The sequence below is a fragment of the Branchiostoma floridae genome, chromosome 7, assembly GCF_000003815.2.
Source record: "Branchiostoma floridae strain S238N-H82 chromosome 7, Bfl_VNyyK, whole genome shotgun sequence".
Taxonomy (NCBI): Eukaryota; Metazoa; Chordata; class Leptocardii; order Amphioxiformes; family Branchiostomatidae; genus Branchiostoma; species Branchiostoma floridae.
Window position 1 is genome coordinate 10,800,449 of NC_049985.1, and position 16,294 is coordinate 10,816,742.

A 16,294-nucleotide genomic window follows, 5' to 3' on the forward strand; every position below is an offset into this window, starting at 1 on the left:
TAACATATCCTGACTATCGAGCTTTTCTGATCAATCTTACAATCTTCCATCCAGACATTTGCTTGGAGATTATGTCCAAAGTAAGTCAAGTATGTCCTGGAAAATGAAAATGTAGCTGGAAGGAAGAGGAAATTAATGACCGTGTATGATACGTATATAGACAATGTTGTTGTAAATTACCGAGAAATAAAATCTCAGTCAATCTGTTTGGACGCTGCTCTTGTTTTACTCAAAACATAATTTTACACCCAGAGCAGGTGATGTATACAGTAGAGTTGTGTGCCAATAGTGGATGCTATGTTGGATGTTCTTTGGAGTTTATTGTCCACTAGTTCAAGTGTAACAATTACACTTTGACAAACAATTGCATTTAGTCAAAGAAAGTACTGCACTGCGATTTCACTCTACAAACATGTTAACTTCTTAAGCTGAATCATTACATGGTTCAGATAAAGAAGAGTACACATTATATAATTAATCAAACTGGTTAGAGGTGATAGAAACATTTCCCCTTTTCATACTTCACAAATCTAGAACCCCATTTGACATGTGAGAGCAGCTGTACATCGCACGGTCGGGTCAAAGCGAAGGTCACGGACAAACCTCGACTGCAATGTCCCCTAGTTTACCCCTGTGGTTACAGAGCTATGCAGGCCCAGCAGGTCGGTTTGGCGCCACTTAGTCCCTGCCGTAACACCTGACAAGATCAAGTTGTAACGAGCTCCAGATACCGAGAAATGCCAGACCCAAATTAGCAGACTCACAAGCCTGTGTTACATGGTTCAAGAGGTCTTAGACAAGGTCACTCCCTCCGCATATATATATAGCCTATACGGCGTTACCTTAGAGTTCTTCGTCCATATTGCAATGATGAGGCTACCTCTTTTAGCACTTTCTATGTTCATATCATCAGCCTATCCAGGTAAGACGACAAAATCAATCTAAAGGATGTAATTTTCTTCATTTATGCCTTCGTTACAATGAGGTACTGTAGTGGCCGCTCTGTGTTTGTCAGCAAGATAACTAGAGAACACGTGGGTGGATTGTTGTGATATACGGCATGTGGGTAGTTTTCAAAGGCTTGTTTCTGTCATGTAGGGGGTGATTCAGCTAGAGTATGCGTCTTAGTCAACAAAGTCTTGTGAGCAGGCATAAACAAAATGTTTGTCGCCTTAGGTTCCTGGACCTTTAAAATGTGTGCGTCAAATATTGAACGAAAGTGAATGTTGCATATTCAATAGTATATAAACGTTATTTCAATATCACATTGATTGGATCAGTAGAATAATGGATTGTTATATGGCTGGTGGTCAGAAAATTTACGGAAGTGTAGACACTTCCTTTACGGAATATAATATCTGGCAATCAAACTAATTTCTTCTACTGCAGTTGCGCTACAATGGGTTTATTAAACATGGATACAAATTAACCATTTACAGCGACCTGCTCTTCTTTGAATACACCAACAAACACTGAAAACGATGAGAACCAAGAGAAGCATCGGGCGCTAACAGGCGAGCAGACGCCCGACTACTGGACCAACATGGCGCGGGCCTCCATCGATGAAGCCCTCCGCCTGCAGACCCTCAACACGAACGTGGCCAAAAACGTGGTGCTGTTCCTGGGAGACGGGATGGGCGTTTCCACGGTAACCACGGCACGGATCCTGAAGGGACAAAAGGCGGGAAACCCGGGAGAGGAGACCGTGCTGGCCATGGACTCATTACCTTATACCGCCATGTCTAAGGTTAGAGACACGATATCATAGAACGTGACCTGAGCATGACTTGAATTTCTGACTGAACACTGACGTAACGTCACAACGCAAACATGTTTGATCTGAAACGACTCAGATTAAGTCAGAGCATTTGTGGATACTCAGAGAACACTGATAAGAAGTAAAGTGCTCGGGCTGTAAAAATGAGTAGTTTATGTAGACCTATCAAGATAGGCTTGGAAACTTGAGCCTATTGTCAATCATGTATACGTTACTCATCATCATCATCCGGGCGTGCTGGTTGCACGTTTCTACATTTACGCATATATATTTATCGATTGCATTATGTATTGTGCACACATTGTGCACACAATATGCTATATGCAATATACAGCTATCTACCACTAAATAATCACGCCCATTGTGTGTTCAGAACTGGAGAAATCAAACTAGATTTTCTGCCACATTTCAATACCACAACAAGCCGCTAGGTGCCAGAAGTCGAATCATTTAAAGATCTCGTCAAAACCGACCCACATACCGAATATTAATACAATCCATTCAGGTCTAATAAAGTTATGCTGTCCACCCACAAACAAACATACACACACACACAAACGTTACCGAAAACAACCTTCTAGCAAATGTGATTTAGAATGCTTGATTACAATAATGTTCCACTTGCAGTCGTCATGCATTTGAGGGACAAACTCCAGGATGATTATACAGATAGGTCTCCTGAAAAATTGGTGTCGAAATGATGTTTCTGAAATAATTTTGCTTCATATTTTTCAGACGTACAACATTGACAAACAGGTGCCTGACTCAGCAGCCTGTGCCACAGCGTTCCTTTGCGGTGTCAAAACGAACCTCGGACTTCTCGGTCTGGACGGGAGAGCCACGTACAAAAACTGCAGTTCCGCCAAAGGTCACGAGGTGGAGTCCATTATTGAGCACGCAGAGAAAGCAGGTTGAGAACTTCGTCCTTCTCTAGTGCGCAAAACATGGTACAACACATTTAACAGGCATTCCTATAGCTCACAAAAAAGGCAGAATGTTAATTGAAAAAGTATATTGTAATTTAAGGAGTATTTGATTGAGTTTTTAACCAACTTTTCATTTCTTTAGTATATATAAGGTCATCACCACTTCAAGAGGAATGACATTTATTATACAAGGCGATAGAAACAAATTTAAAGCAAATAAACCATCACCTTTGTAGGAAAGTCCACAGGAATCGTCACCACCACCCGTGTGACCCACGCCACGCCGGCGGCAGGGTACGCGCACACGGCTTCCCGCAATTGGGAGGCCGACAGCGATCTGACGGCGGAGGCCCGGGAGAACAACTGTACAGACATCGCCTATCAACTGGTGGAAGAAGCACCCGACATAGAGGTACAAAGTCGAGCTGTATATACGATGATAACGTTAGCGTTCACATTTTCTTCAGTGTGTAATTTCACAAATTGCACCGGTCGGTTCGCTCACTCCGTGCTTTATCCGTTGGTGTGTTCACTTTGTGGTTTATTCGATGGTTATAGGAATATATTTGGTATGTATATGCCCCATATTTGGTACGGTTACAGTCGACGTCCATATTTTGCATGGTTACAACCAATATGGTATAGTTTCAACCCATGTTTGATACCATTACCCTTTATACTATACACGATATTATTACATCCGACAGAGTTAGACGTTAGGAAGGCTAGACGTAGATTAAAGTGAGCACACGCTGCAGTGAAACAACGTATCACAACATCTCACAATTTTTTAAGGAAAAAAAGTACTAACCGTACAAGACGCTCTCACATGGCAACCACCCCATTGCAAAATCATGAGAAACGTCAGTATATACAAAGAAAAAGTGAAAAATGTCGGAAGAATTCTTAAATTTTACGTTGCGTATTTCAGGTAATATTAGGTGGCGGTCGCCGGGCTTTTCTAACAAACAACATGACGGATCCTGAAGACGGGTCGAAGGGTACCAGGAAAGACGGCATAGCTTTGATCCAAAGGTGGCTTGACAGGAAAACCGGACCAGCCCGATACGTCTGGAACGAAACGGAATTCAACAGTGTGGATCCGAAGTCAGTAGATTATCTTCTCGGTGAGAAAGACGTTTCTTTAGGCAGTGCACGTCCACGATTGAATTGTTCTTTTTGTAGGATTTCAAGCGATGCTACGGTAGTGTATAGGTTTAAAGGCTTATATTAAAGGTCCAATATATTTTTGAGGCCGCGGGGCCCAACCCTCCCAGGCAATCCACCGCCTTTTGTCTCCAAATCAAAGTCAGATACCCGTATTTATGTCATACCTGTGACGCGAAAACGTTCGATACGGGTGTTCCAGACCGTGTGATAACTTCCGTATCACACAGGTTCGAAAGTTGTATCACACAGGCTTCCTTCGAGTAAATCGAACCATTTCGAGCGGGCTGAGTGCGGCAAGGTTGGCAATTCGAATACCTGATTCGGACGTTGGAACATTGCTGTTGTAACACTTTTTGTTCGAGGGCACCAAATTTGACCTTCGGTCCCAGCCCTCCCGCGGGTCAGATCACCCTCCGGCCTTCGGGCGATCCTTCCCACGGTCGGGCTGGTACCTTGGGTGATACGGAATACACCGTATTGTATTCTATATTTACGTACACCTCGATGGTGTTAGAAAAGTCGTATAAAGTGCCTTTCCCAACGACACAACGTCTAGTCAGGAATGTCAGGAATCGAACCCGGGACCTCTCGTTCTCGTAGACGCCAACCTAGTCACTCGGTCTTACGACGCCACCAGCGAGGATAAGACAGAACACACGTGTTACGAGAGTAAAACAGCTATTAGCACCCCTCCACTATATGCAACGTAGTAGTTATAACCCAATATCAATATTGAATAGGATGTACATGTGTTCTCTAAGAACTGACGCCTGAAGTATTACGACCTCTCCTTCCACTGGACTCGGAGTTGAGCATAACGCCAACGTACACAGTACTAACCCTACATAGGAATTCGAACAGATCGGTAGCAGCATCAAGGTCTCTGCCTGATTCAACACTAAGTAACCTACAAGGTGAAACATGGTGTAAGAAGTGGGATTCGAACATTTTTTTCCATCCATGACAAACCAGGTATGATGAAACTGATGCTTGTAGTCCGTCTGCACAGGTCTGTTCGAACCAAGCAGCATGCAGTACTCCGTTGACCGGGTCAACGACACGGCAGGAGAGCCCAGCTTGCCGACATGACCAGGAAGGCGATACAAGTCCTGCAGAAGAACAGGAATGGATTCTTCCTACTGGTTGAGGGTATGTCTGTAATTGTAAATATGCTTACAAGATACATATCGATTTTACCTAATGTCCGTCTCACTGCTTTAAACGTTTAGGCTGTACTGCTTATTTTTTATGACAATCTAAAATGTTCTTAATGTGAGTGTAAATTGGTTTTGATTCAGTGGCAACACTGCGATCTCCAATAAAGTTATATTGTGTCTTGTATCTTGTATGTCGCAATCCAAGATGGTATCGTTCCATTTCATATGCATTATGTGGCACATCAGCGACTGGCGCATTCATGACTATTCCAGTATGTTGAGTAAATGTTCTTTGAGTAGGTATTTAAGAACAATACGCAATGAGACTGTTTGTTCTTGTGCTATCCTCGGATTCAGGAGGCCGCATCGACCACGCCCATCACGCGTCCAAGGCCGTCAAAGCTTTAGAAGAAACCGTGGTGTTTGATGACGCTGTGAAGGTGTGCTTTAGTTGTACTCAGAATACCTTACAAAAGTCGTGTCAATAAATTTGTTTTGTAAAATTCCATTTTTTTCTTGGAATGTGATGTAGCCTAAGGTAAGGCGGTGTAGCCTAAGGTAAGTCGGTGTTACGGTCAGCATATTTCTGTCCCTTGTACTACCACAGGTGGCTAAAGACATGCTGGACACATCTGACAGCCTCATTGTGGTGACGGCGGACCACTCCCACACAATGACGTTTGCAGGGTACCCCAAGAGGGGACACTCCATATTTGGTATGGTTACACTTGAGCTCCATATTTGGTACGGGTGTACCCCACATTTAGTCTGATTACAGTCCATATTTGGTATGGGTAACTCCCATATTTGGTATGATTATACTCCATATTTGATATGACAACCCCCGACAAAGCCAGATAGTAGGACGACTTGACATAGATCTATATGTAATATATGTGTATGAGTATACGCTGCTATAAAAGAACATTTTGGAACGCTGGAAATATCTCACACATACATGACGCTCTTTTCAGGAAAATTGGAGAGCTCCGGGGTAAAAGACGACCTACCGTACACGGCGCTTCTGTACGGCATCGGCCCTGGGTACAAACTCACGGCAAACGGCACCCGGAAAAACATTACAGACGTTGACACGGGTACAAATCAACTAACGATTTTGTATTGTTGCCTTCGTATACATGATGATTTATTTTAGGTGTGTCTGGATGGTTGTGATGGTGTGTGTTCGTAGTTATGTTAACATAGTACAGTGGCAGGAACTGAGTGGGAAGATGGTCAGACATGCAGAGTGACAAGATGTAGAGTTCAGAGGTGTTAGGTCGTTTATCAGAAATGTCAGACATTCCAGGTCATGTGGTCGATGGTAGAGTCTACTTATCCATGGAGATGTATTATCTTCTACTTGTGTTTTCGTGTTATAAATTTGATTGTCGCATTCACCGTAGAGTGACAGGAAGTTACAAATGGATACAATGAATATTTGCATAATCAATTCGCTACAATAAAACTTTATTTAGAAATATATAGTCGTTCACGGAGGCGTGGAATCTTCGCATTCTGGTTTTACATTTAGGAAATGAATAAAATAACTGAATGGACTACCCTAAAGATTCATAAAACAAATCAATGAAATAAGGACTTCCCAACAGTTAGACATGAAAGTGCCAGTGTTTGTTACCGTCTCTACAGCATATAAGGAGTACAGACAGCAGAGCGCTGTTCCACGAAAGACTGGCACGCACGCAGGGGAGGACGTCATTATCATGGCAGACGGACCCATGGCACACCTGTTTCACGGCGTACAGGTACCTGTGTCATTTGTACCTGTGCATGTTCCCATATCTGTACCTGTACCTGTATCTGTGCTTGTGTATGTCTCTGTATTTGTATACCTGTACTGTCAAACGTCATGGTCGTTACATCTGTATCTGTGCCTGACTTAGTATCTGTATCTCTACCTGTCTCACTACCTGTCGGTTTGTGTGTCTCAGTATCTGTAGTGACTCCTGATTTGTCTCTCTGAAGAAAAAATGATATATATATTTGCACCCACTGTGTTGTCCGCAGGAGCAACACTACATCGCACACGTTATGATGTACGCAGCCTGTCTGGGGGAGTACTCCCACGACTGTGACACGCGCACACCGACAGTGAACCCGAGACCCAGTAGAAGTGCAGGAATCAGCAGATCCGCTAGAGGGGACATTTATGCCATCACGTTGATCACGGTCGCCTACATTTTATCTGCATACTTTTGATGTTGAATGAAACTATCCTGTATGCTAAGAGTTACATACCATGACATAGATGGATAATGAAAGTCCATTCAGGAGGCTTGCGTGATTTCTCTTTTACCCCCATAGACCATTATTTTTGCAATTCGAAGGTGGTTTTGTACAATCATCTCCCGGCGATCAGGACTGGTACTGCAGATTAGGCTCTGCTGGGAATGCAATAAAATCTTCCGAAACTGTCAATTATTTTCTTGAATTTTGATGTACAAACATGCCTTTAGACATACCATCTAAGGCTTTGCTCTTAGTTCTGAACGTAAATTCTATCTTAAATTGATATCCCTGGCCGTCCAAGTGTCTCAAGTGTCAAGTGTCATCCATAATGCCTGTCAGTATATTGTAGAATGTGTGAAAGTTATTGTAGCTATGACCAGACGCACATTTCAAACTGGGCCAGGCTGAACAACGTTAAACAACATTGTCATATAGCCAGGATACGTTGACCAAGCAGAAGGCCCCATTTCATACTGGTTATGACACCATATACACCTCGGGCGGGTCATTGACCCTTAACTGTTTACACATGGCGTAACGGTATAATAGTTATTCATTAGCCATAGGCCAACAGAGGTGGTGTGACGTTTGTAAACGACCCGAGCGTACCCGTAAGGTCACGCGAAATCAACGTTAGAGGGTCCTTCGGGGATTAATTGTTTCAAGTCTGACTGACGTAAGTCTAAAGGCAGTGCCTGTATAATACCAGCACACTCTTCTTGACACCCATACTTAGGGTATGTCACATAAAAACGACTTGTTATCAAACAGTTGGCTGTACTGTTGTTTCTCACCTACGTCGATTCTTTCTTGTTATGCCGACAAGTTCTCGTATAATTCTTGTTACGTTTGATATTGGAGACTGTTCTGACTAGAAACGCCTTTGTGACCGGGTACTTAGCTTTATAACATCATTGTGATCAAAGGTTAACAGTGAGTAAACAGTACGCGCACGTTCATGACGTTATGGCAGCGAAGATGGCTGGAGCTAGAGCCGCTCTGCTGGTGTGTTCCCTGCTGACTGCTCTCATAACGGTGACGTCAGGTAAGTTTCCGTTCTTTAGAAGCAGTACGACTTGTCATGTTACAGTACAAGGACACAGGAAGGTGTCCTTGTACCGCTACCTACCATACTCTACCACACTCCAAGCTAACCCCACTAAGTTTAAGGAAGAGGCATTACAACATCTAAGGAACAGCCAATAACAAAACAGCACTACGCCCTGTGTGGTTTGCCCCAACAAACTAGGGGTGTTGCACAGTACAAGAACAAGAACAAGAAAGTACAACGTAAAAACGCACAGGAAGGCACATCAAAATACGACATAACATACACCTGAACGCAATTATCATAGCACAAACACATGAGTCATGCTCTACAGTGCATGCCAATATAGCTGAATATAACGCTACTTGCTGGAATTATTTGAATCAACAGGTGGTTAGCTAAAGGGTTTAAAACTGTTTTAAGCTGTTTCCGAATCCGAACAACGTTGAAATGTTTATTCAAGAGTGTGTAGATACTATAAAATACTATACCGCTACCTAGCTGAATACCGTGCCAAGACACAAAAATAAAGGTACAAATGCAGTTCATACGACATACTGGGACAATTTATGGCTACGGTAAAGACATGCTTGTAAGAAGACTACGGTAACATTTCCAAAGCCGGACAGCTTTCGGGGACGAAAAGTATGATGTAAAAGACAACAAAACAAATAGAACATATGAAAATTAGTCATCATCATAATTTGTGTATATTCCTTGATATGACCGTAGCATTATTGGCAAAGGCAATGTAAAAGTACCTGTCACGATTAGAGCAAGGCGTCTCTTTGTTACCACGTCTCGGATTGATTTCAACTCCGAGCTAAGATAAACCCGGGGCCCTGCCGTTCCAAAAATTATCCCAGTAGCCGCAGAATGCTTCTTGGGGCCAAGTAGGGATGACGCGCGCGCGAGAGTGAAAAAACCCGCCCGCCTATTCCTAAGGGCCCCTTTGACCGAAGCATTATCAGGACCCAGGTGCAACTACAGATTTAGACGTTCTTTGTATTTATTTTTGACAAGGATCTCTAGATCTGGACGGCCTAGCTCACCGAGGACCCCGGGCACGGTCTAACAACAGAGACTATGGCGGCGCTCCTGAGGCCGAGGAGAACCCGGAGTTTTGGAACCACATGGCGGAAAGATCAATTCAAAATGCCTTACATATTCAGCGGAGCCACAACACGAAAGTAAAATCTTCTTGATATAATTTTATGCTTCCTACCCAAACTTCCACTTAAGATAAAGAACTTTTAAAGGATGATTTCATTTCAATGTAGCAGATATAGAAGTCCATCTGATACTAAATTGTATGTGATACATTTTGATTCAATACAACTGTCTACTTTTGGTAAGTTTGTTGAGAGGGGGCGATTGTATATTATTGCATTGAACTTACATGAATATCTGTATTGTATATTCTGATTTCTTTAGTTCTTATAAGTAGCATTATGAAAATAAGTTTTGTAGCTCTTACTTTATACTACTTGTTTTGCTTGGTGAAAACCAGATTGCCAAAAACGTGGTGCTGTTCCTAGGCGACGGGATGGGCGCGGTCAGCGTGACGTCAGCACGGATTCTGAAGGGACAAAAGGCGGGAAACCCTGGAGAGGAGACTGTGTTGGCCATGGATACTCTGCCGCACGTGGCACACTCGAAGGTAAACGTTAACAGTATACGGCAGGAAGCAAGCACATAGTAAGACTTGATACCTACGTTGGATTTGATTTTGTGTGTCTGTTTCTTTGCTATGTTTTTGTGAGTCCGTAGTTATTGTTATAAGATAATACACTGTCAGTGGAGTGGTAGGAACAGAGTGGGAAGATGGTAGGTGTCACCGCAGAGGTTAGACTTGCAGAAGTGAGAGGATGTATCAGGTCATGGGGTCAATGGACAATGCTACTTATTCACGGGGGTGTATTGGTTTTTGGTCTGTTTCACGGTGTTTTTGCATTCACCGTAGAGTGACAGTAAGTGATCAAAGAACACACGTCATGTTAATTAAAACATTCTCTGTATGACTAGTGAACTACAATCGCACAAAACAAACTCTAAGAGAAACTCAAAATGTATCACGGAGGTATGGCGTCTTCGAACTCCTGTTTCTTCTATCCTCCAGACCTATAACATAGACGCCCAGACCCCGGACTCCGGGGCAACTGGCACGGCGTTTCTGTGCGGCGTGAAGGCGAGGTTCGCGACGATCGGAGTGGACGGCAGGGCGCGGATAGAAGACTGTTACTCTACAAAGGGCAGGGAAGTCCAGTCTGTATTAGCCTGGGCAGAAAGGGCAGGTAGGATTCTGTTGCATCTTGCCTCCTTACATGCAGACATTCTAGAGATTTTGGCGACGCCTTATGGGGCGAGCCTCATAGTATAGTGTGCGTCCGTTTTACAAGAATTCCCAAAATTTCGTAGGCATGTGTGGAATTTTTTCGCAGGCTTGTCACGAATTTTTAGTTGCATCATCCCTTTAGAGGGGAATAACTCGGGAATGGGTCGACAGATCTTCATGATATTTGGAATGTAGATAGCTTAACAGATGCCTTACATAATTAAATACTAATTATGCAAATCAGGGGCTAATTTTTATACAATATTTCCGCACACAAAGAAAAGCGCTTGCTTTCGATCAGTCGTCTGATCATTTTCAATCTAGAGTGACCCGACGCGCCTATTTCATGTACTCAAGGTGCCCGAAAGTCGGTATCGGCCCCCGTCTGGGTCGAGGGATGGTTGAGGGGCTCTCTGATCTATATGGTCTCTTACATCCTCTGAGAAAAGAAAGCACTCCTGCTCGATGTCCAATGATCTAGCTTCATCTTAAGTATGAACTTTACACAAGGATAACGCAGACCTCAGCCATATGTCATTGCTGCTTGTGTATGCTAATCAAAACATAGTCTGAAATGACTCACATTGTAACAACAGTACAGCCGCTAAGGCAAACGTTAACCTGCTTCTGTATATCTGACATAGGCAAGTCCACGGGCATCGTGACGACAACCCGCGTGACCCACGCCACCCCGGCGGCAGCCTACGCCCACACTGCCTACCGAGAGTGGGAGGTGGATAGCGTTCTTTCGCCTGAAGCTGCCCAGGACGGCTGTAAGGATATCTGTGCTCAACTGGTGGACGACAATCCCGGCATAGAGGTACATTATGAAACACCACACGGTCAGATTCTATCGTCGCACGGTCGCGAACTCAGACCATATGTCACGTGCACTCCGCGACGAAAGTGGCCGCGCCGTATGTTAGACTTTTCGCGACGCGACACAATATATCGATCATAAACAGAATATGTTCAAAAGGCTGTTAATTGTAATAATCAATGAAAACATTTCTCGCAGGTGATACTAGGCGGTGGTCGAGTGATGTTCCATAACGGGACCGACCCGGAGTATCCGGACGACCCCGGATCTAACGGCGTCCGGAGTGACGGCAGGAACCTGGTGCAGGACTGGCTGCTCGGGAAGACATCAGCTCGTTACGTCTGGAACGGGACGGACTTCCGAACCGTCAATCCACAAACTACGGACTATCTTCTGGGTAGGTTTTAACACGTAGAACACTGGGTACAGTAGAGGCAGCCTTAACAGATAGATTTAGAGAACATTAAATGTGAAAAAGGTTATAACTAAGGTGTGGCAGGTCGTCCAGTTTACCATGTACTATAACCAGCTGCTGCCGACCCACATGCCTCCTAAGCAGTAACTTTACTTTACTTCAATGACCCTCTTCATCCCATGTGGGACATAAGGCTGTAATAAGTTTCCTCCACTTGGGTCTGTTCTGGCCTCGGGACAGATTGTACTGAGCACAGAAGCCTCCTAAGCAGTAATCTGATGTGTTACACCGAAGGCCTAGGGTTGTTATACCGGCTATAAGAATAAAGACAAAGCTATACATAGACGTATATGCGTAGACATAGATCGAGCTACCATTGATGTAGTTTTATATAGCTGCAATGTAAATTGTAATAGAACATGACGAGAATGACCTATGGCAATTGTCCGCCGGCCAAAATGCTACCATGATGTTATTCTTTCTTATAACGCGTAACACTCTTTTGTTGTACAGGACTTTTTGAACCGAGTCATATGAAGTACATGACAGACAGAGAGGATTCTCCAACAGAAGAACCCACTCTAGCGGAAATGACGCGAACTGCCATTCAGATACTGCAGAAGAATAGAAACGGGTTCTTCCTGCTCGTCGAAGGTATTTTACCAGGAAGGTAGTCATTTTTGACGATGGTGTAATAGATATGCAAATAGTTAATTATAGGAGAAAAAAGAGGTCTTCCAAAAAAAGAATTGACTAAAACATGGACCCGTCTTAATTTCCAGTTGTATTAGATATTCTTACTTGATGTCAACATGTCTCTCTCCTTCTTGACACAGGCGGTAAGATAGACCATGGACATCACGAGGGAAAGGCAGTGAAGGCCATCAACGAAGCCGTTGCCTTTGACGACGCCGTACAGGTACGTATAGGCTTGCCTCACTCTAACGGACTTTTCATCATCAATGACCAAGAATAGAAACTGTAGAGAACCACGCCATTGTAGATGGCAGCGTTCTGCTGAGAAAGTATTAACCATTATCTCCCTTGTGACACCACAGCCATGACAAAGACCTGATGATTAACTCATTGTAACTGTTTAGCATTTTCTATTTGACAATGCAGGTTGCCAACGACTTGGCCAACAATGGTGATTGGTCACTGCTTCTTAGAATCTTAGATCTGTAATCAAGGTCAATGTATATATAGCATGAATAGCACCTTTATGATGTCTTTCTGTTTCAGGTAGCTAAAGACCTGCTGAACCTGGATGAGACTCTCATCGTCGTGACGGCTGACCACGCCCACACTGTCAGTCTGGGGGGCTTCGGAGGGGGAAGAGGCAGCCCCATATTTGGTAGTCTTAGACCTTTGGTATCTGCTATGTTTTTTTAAACACATGGAAGCTCATATCTGTGTTGTCATTGTAAAAGTCTAGCTAGGCATAACTTCAGGTTGATATCGTTCCTTACTAGGTAAGCTGGACCCGAATCTCTGGGACTTCCAACTTGTCCCTGACGGTAAGCCGTACACCCCGCTCCTGTACGGCTCCAGTCCCGGCTACAACATGTCGGGAGGCTCTCGTGAGAACATCACCAACGTGGATACAGGTACGAGATCACAAAGGCGATGGAAAAAGGGAAAACTTTCGTATTATGTTGTCAAACTAGAATACAGTATATATTTCCATTGTCGGACACCATTTTGAGTCTGCTCACGCGAGAGCTCAGGTGGGACCTTGTGAGAGTAGCACCAAAACGAGACTGGAGGGTGGGGAGGGGCAAATTACCTTACACTATTACATAACAGTAATGGACCATTATTTCCACAGAAAATCCGGAATACCTGCAGCAGAGCGCCGTGCCCATGATTGTGGCGAGTCATGGGGCGGAGGACGTCGCCATCTTTGCTGACGGCCCCATGGCTCACCTGTTCCACGGCGTGCACGAGCAGAACTACATCGCTCACGTCATGAAGTACGCGGCCTGTCTGGGGGAGTACGCGGATGATTGTGATCGGGAAGAAAGGGTGGCGTCTGGAACCGCTAGGGGGAGCTTCAGCACTGCTGTTGTATTGTCTTCCATCTTCTTACTGCTTGTCTGGTGGTTTTAAGTGTACCATCTGTGCAATTACAGTTTAATAGAGATGTGGTGATGGAAAGATCTAGAGAGAGAAATGGTTTATTGGATTAAAAAACTGTTGCAGCCTAACGGCTGAATTGCAATTTTGTACAATGATCACAAATTTCACATATACGTATATATACACTATATATATATATACAACATATCAAATACGCTATACTGACATGTCCGATTCCTTTAAAAAACACTACAAGTTTTCATTGAGGAGTCTGACGCAATAGGGGAGAGTGCTGTTACTCAACCGGGACGTCCTACATTTGAAACTGGTGTAGCTGGCATTATTCCTTAAAGTTCTGTTGTGGACATCCCCCCGCCGCAATGGGAGCCATGAACTGTATCTGCTAGAGTTCGCAAGAGATTGCGCATATCTAAGACATAGAATGTCCCTTCTAGAGTCCAGACGACTGAGTCCTGTTGTGCGCAGAGCAGACTCATAGCTGACGTAATCTGGTCCCAGTCCTCAGGGCTCTCTTCTGGACGCGCTCAATCTTCGCTGATAGATCTCTGGACAGTCCCGGGTGCCAGACGACGCATGCGTACTCCAGAAGTGGCCGTACGAAACCAATATAAATTGGTATAAGATCACACATGTCCAGTCCGTGCTTCTTCAGGTTCCTTATCATGTATAGACGTTTGCTCCCTTTGCTGACAATTGTGGTTACATGTTGAGTCCATTTGAGGTTGTTCTGGAGGATAAGTCACAGGATGCGTGCTGCCTGGACAACCTCTAGTTGGGTTGGACCAACAGTGATCACCGGCGGTGGTGGAGGATTTCTCAGGAAGCAAAACACCATCACCATGCACTTAGATGGGTTTAAGGACATGAAGTTGGTCTCAGTCCAACGAGACAAGCCATTGATGTCGTCCTGAATCCTCGGTGTTGCAGACACATGTCGTGATTCGGACACAGACATATCATCCACATATTTAAAGCCATCTGAAGACGTTTCGTGACTTGGGAGAGCGTCATTAACCAGGGCTAGAAAAACCAGTGGACCTAACTTTGTTCCCTGAGGCACACCACACGTCAGAGTTTGCCAGTCCGAGACTGTGCCCTGGTATCTCACACGCTGACGCCGCCCTGACAGGAAACTGCTCACCCAGGGCACGATGGACGGGCGGACACCAAGGTCAAGTAGCTTGCAAATGGCCGTCTGGTGGTGGACATAGTCAAAGGCTCTAGAAAAGTCGGTGAGAACAAGTGTTGCCACGTAGCCTGGTTTGTCTGATGCCTCAAGGATGTTGTGTACAAGACGCGTCAGGTAATGTACTGTTGAGCAACCATGGAGAGAGCCGAACTGTCGAGGGTCCAGGTTAGGAAGGATATCCTGCATGCACCAGTCACGAACGATTCCTTCACACACTTTGGCAAAGATAGGTGTTAGAGAGATAGGTCTTAACTTCTCCAGTCGCGGTGGCATCTCCTTTGGAATGGGCACAACATCAGCGTCCTTGAACATGTCCGGTACTTCACCTTGACACAGAGAGGTGTTCATAATGTCACATAAAGGCTGGGACAGTTCAAAGGCGAATTCCCTAATAATCCTTGGCAAGATGCCGTCAATCTACAGCAGCTAGGCAGAGCCTCTTCACAGGGGCTATGTTTTTGCAGATTGTTTGGGCACAATATCAAAGCACATTCGTGGTTCTGAGGAAGCATGTGCACTGACAGGAATTGTAGGTAAGATGTCAAAGGTAAAGGTCCCCGAGACATCAACAAAGCATGACTGGACATTGCTAGACAATGGTCTAGATGAGAACTGTTTACAAGGCACCTTGACATACTAGTATTACCCACAAACCCTTTCGCTGAACATGCGTGAAGCATGAATGTATTTATTCTTACGTAGGAACTGCCATATCGGTAAGTCACCAAATTGATTAAATGTACTGACTATGGTTTGAGCTCGTGAACAGCAAGATTTTACATTTATAAAAACACGTCGTGCTGTACGCGGCCTGAAAAACGTATCGTGTGACGTATCGAATTAAGGGTTAATGACCCGCCCCGAGGTGTATATGGTGTCATAACGCCTGGTCCTTTGCTATAACCACCGAATAAAACCACCGAGTATTGAGAGATAAGTTGTGAAAGGACCAAAATGTCTGGGAGCCTTTTCCCTAGCGACATACATTAAATGTTTGCTATCACCTTCTAACGCATTGTTACTATGCAGGACGATGTGGTATAACCAGTTTTTCTTGCTACTACTTATTATTTTGTTACGACAACAGGGCACATCTTGGAAAGGTGA

The 16,294-nt window shown here is 44.3% G+C and overlaps 1 protein-coding gene across 1 annotated transcript; it reads left to right on the forward strand.

Annotated features, from left to right (window-relative positions):
* Positions 1 to 1,459: 1,459 nt before the first annotated feature.
* On the forward strand, positions 1,460 to 16,289 carry LOC118420006. The gene is given in 23 exon segments (XM_035826709.1): positions 1,460 to 1,747; positions 2,513 to 2,687; positions 2,940 to 3,115; positions 3,635 to 3,830; positions 4,883 to 4,951; positions 4,954 to 5,022; positions 5,388 to 5,470; positions 5,638 to 5,746; positions 6,005 to 6,127; positions 6,681 to 6,796; positions 7,059 to 7,210; positions 8,207 to 8,325; positions 9,352 to 9,518; positions 9,839 to 9,988; positions 10,448 to 10,622; positions 11,308 to 11,483; positions 11,682 to 11,880; positions 12,412 to 12,552; positions 12,735 to 12,817; positions 13,141 to 13,252; positions 13,371 to 13,505; positions 13,727 to 14,058; positions 15,605 to 16,289. Coding segments are annotated over 22 exon segments (3,210 nt in total). The 5' UTR covers positions 1,460 to 1,543; the 3' UTR covers positions 14,008 to 14,058; positions 15,605 to 16,289.
* Positions 16,290 to 16,294: the final 5 nt, after the last annotated feature.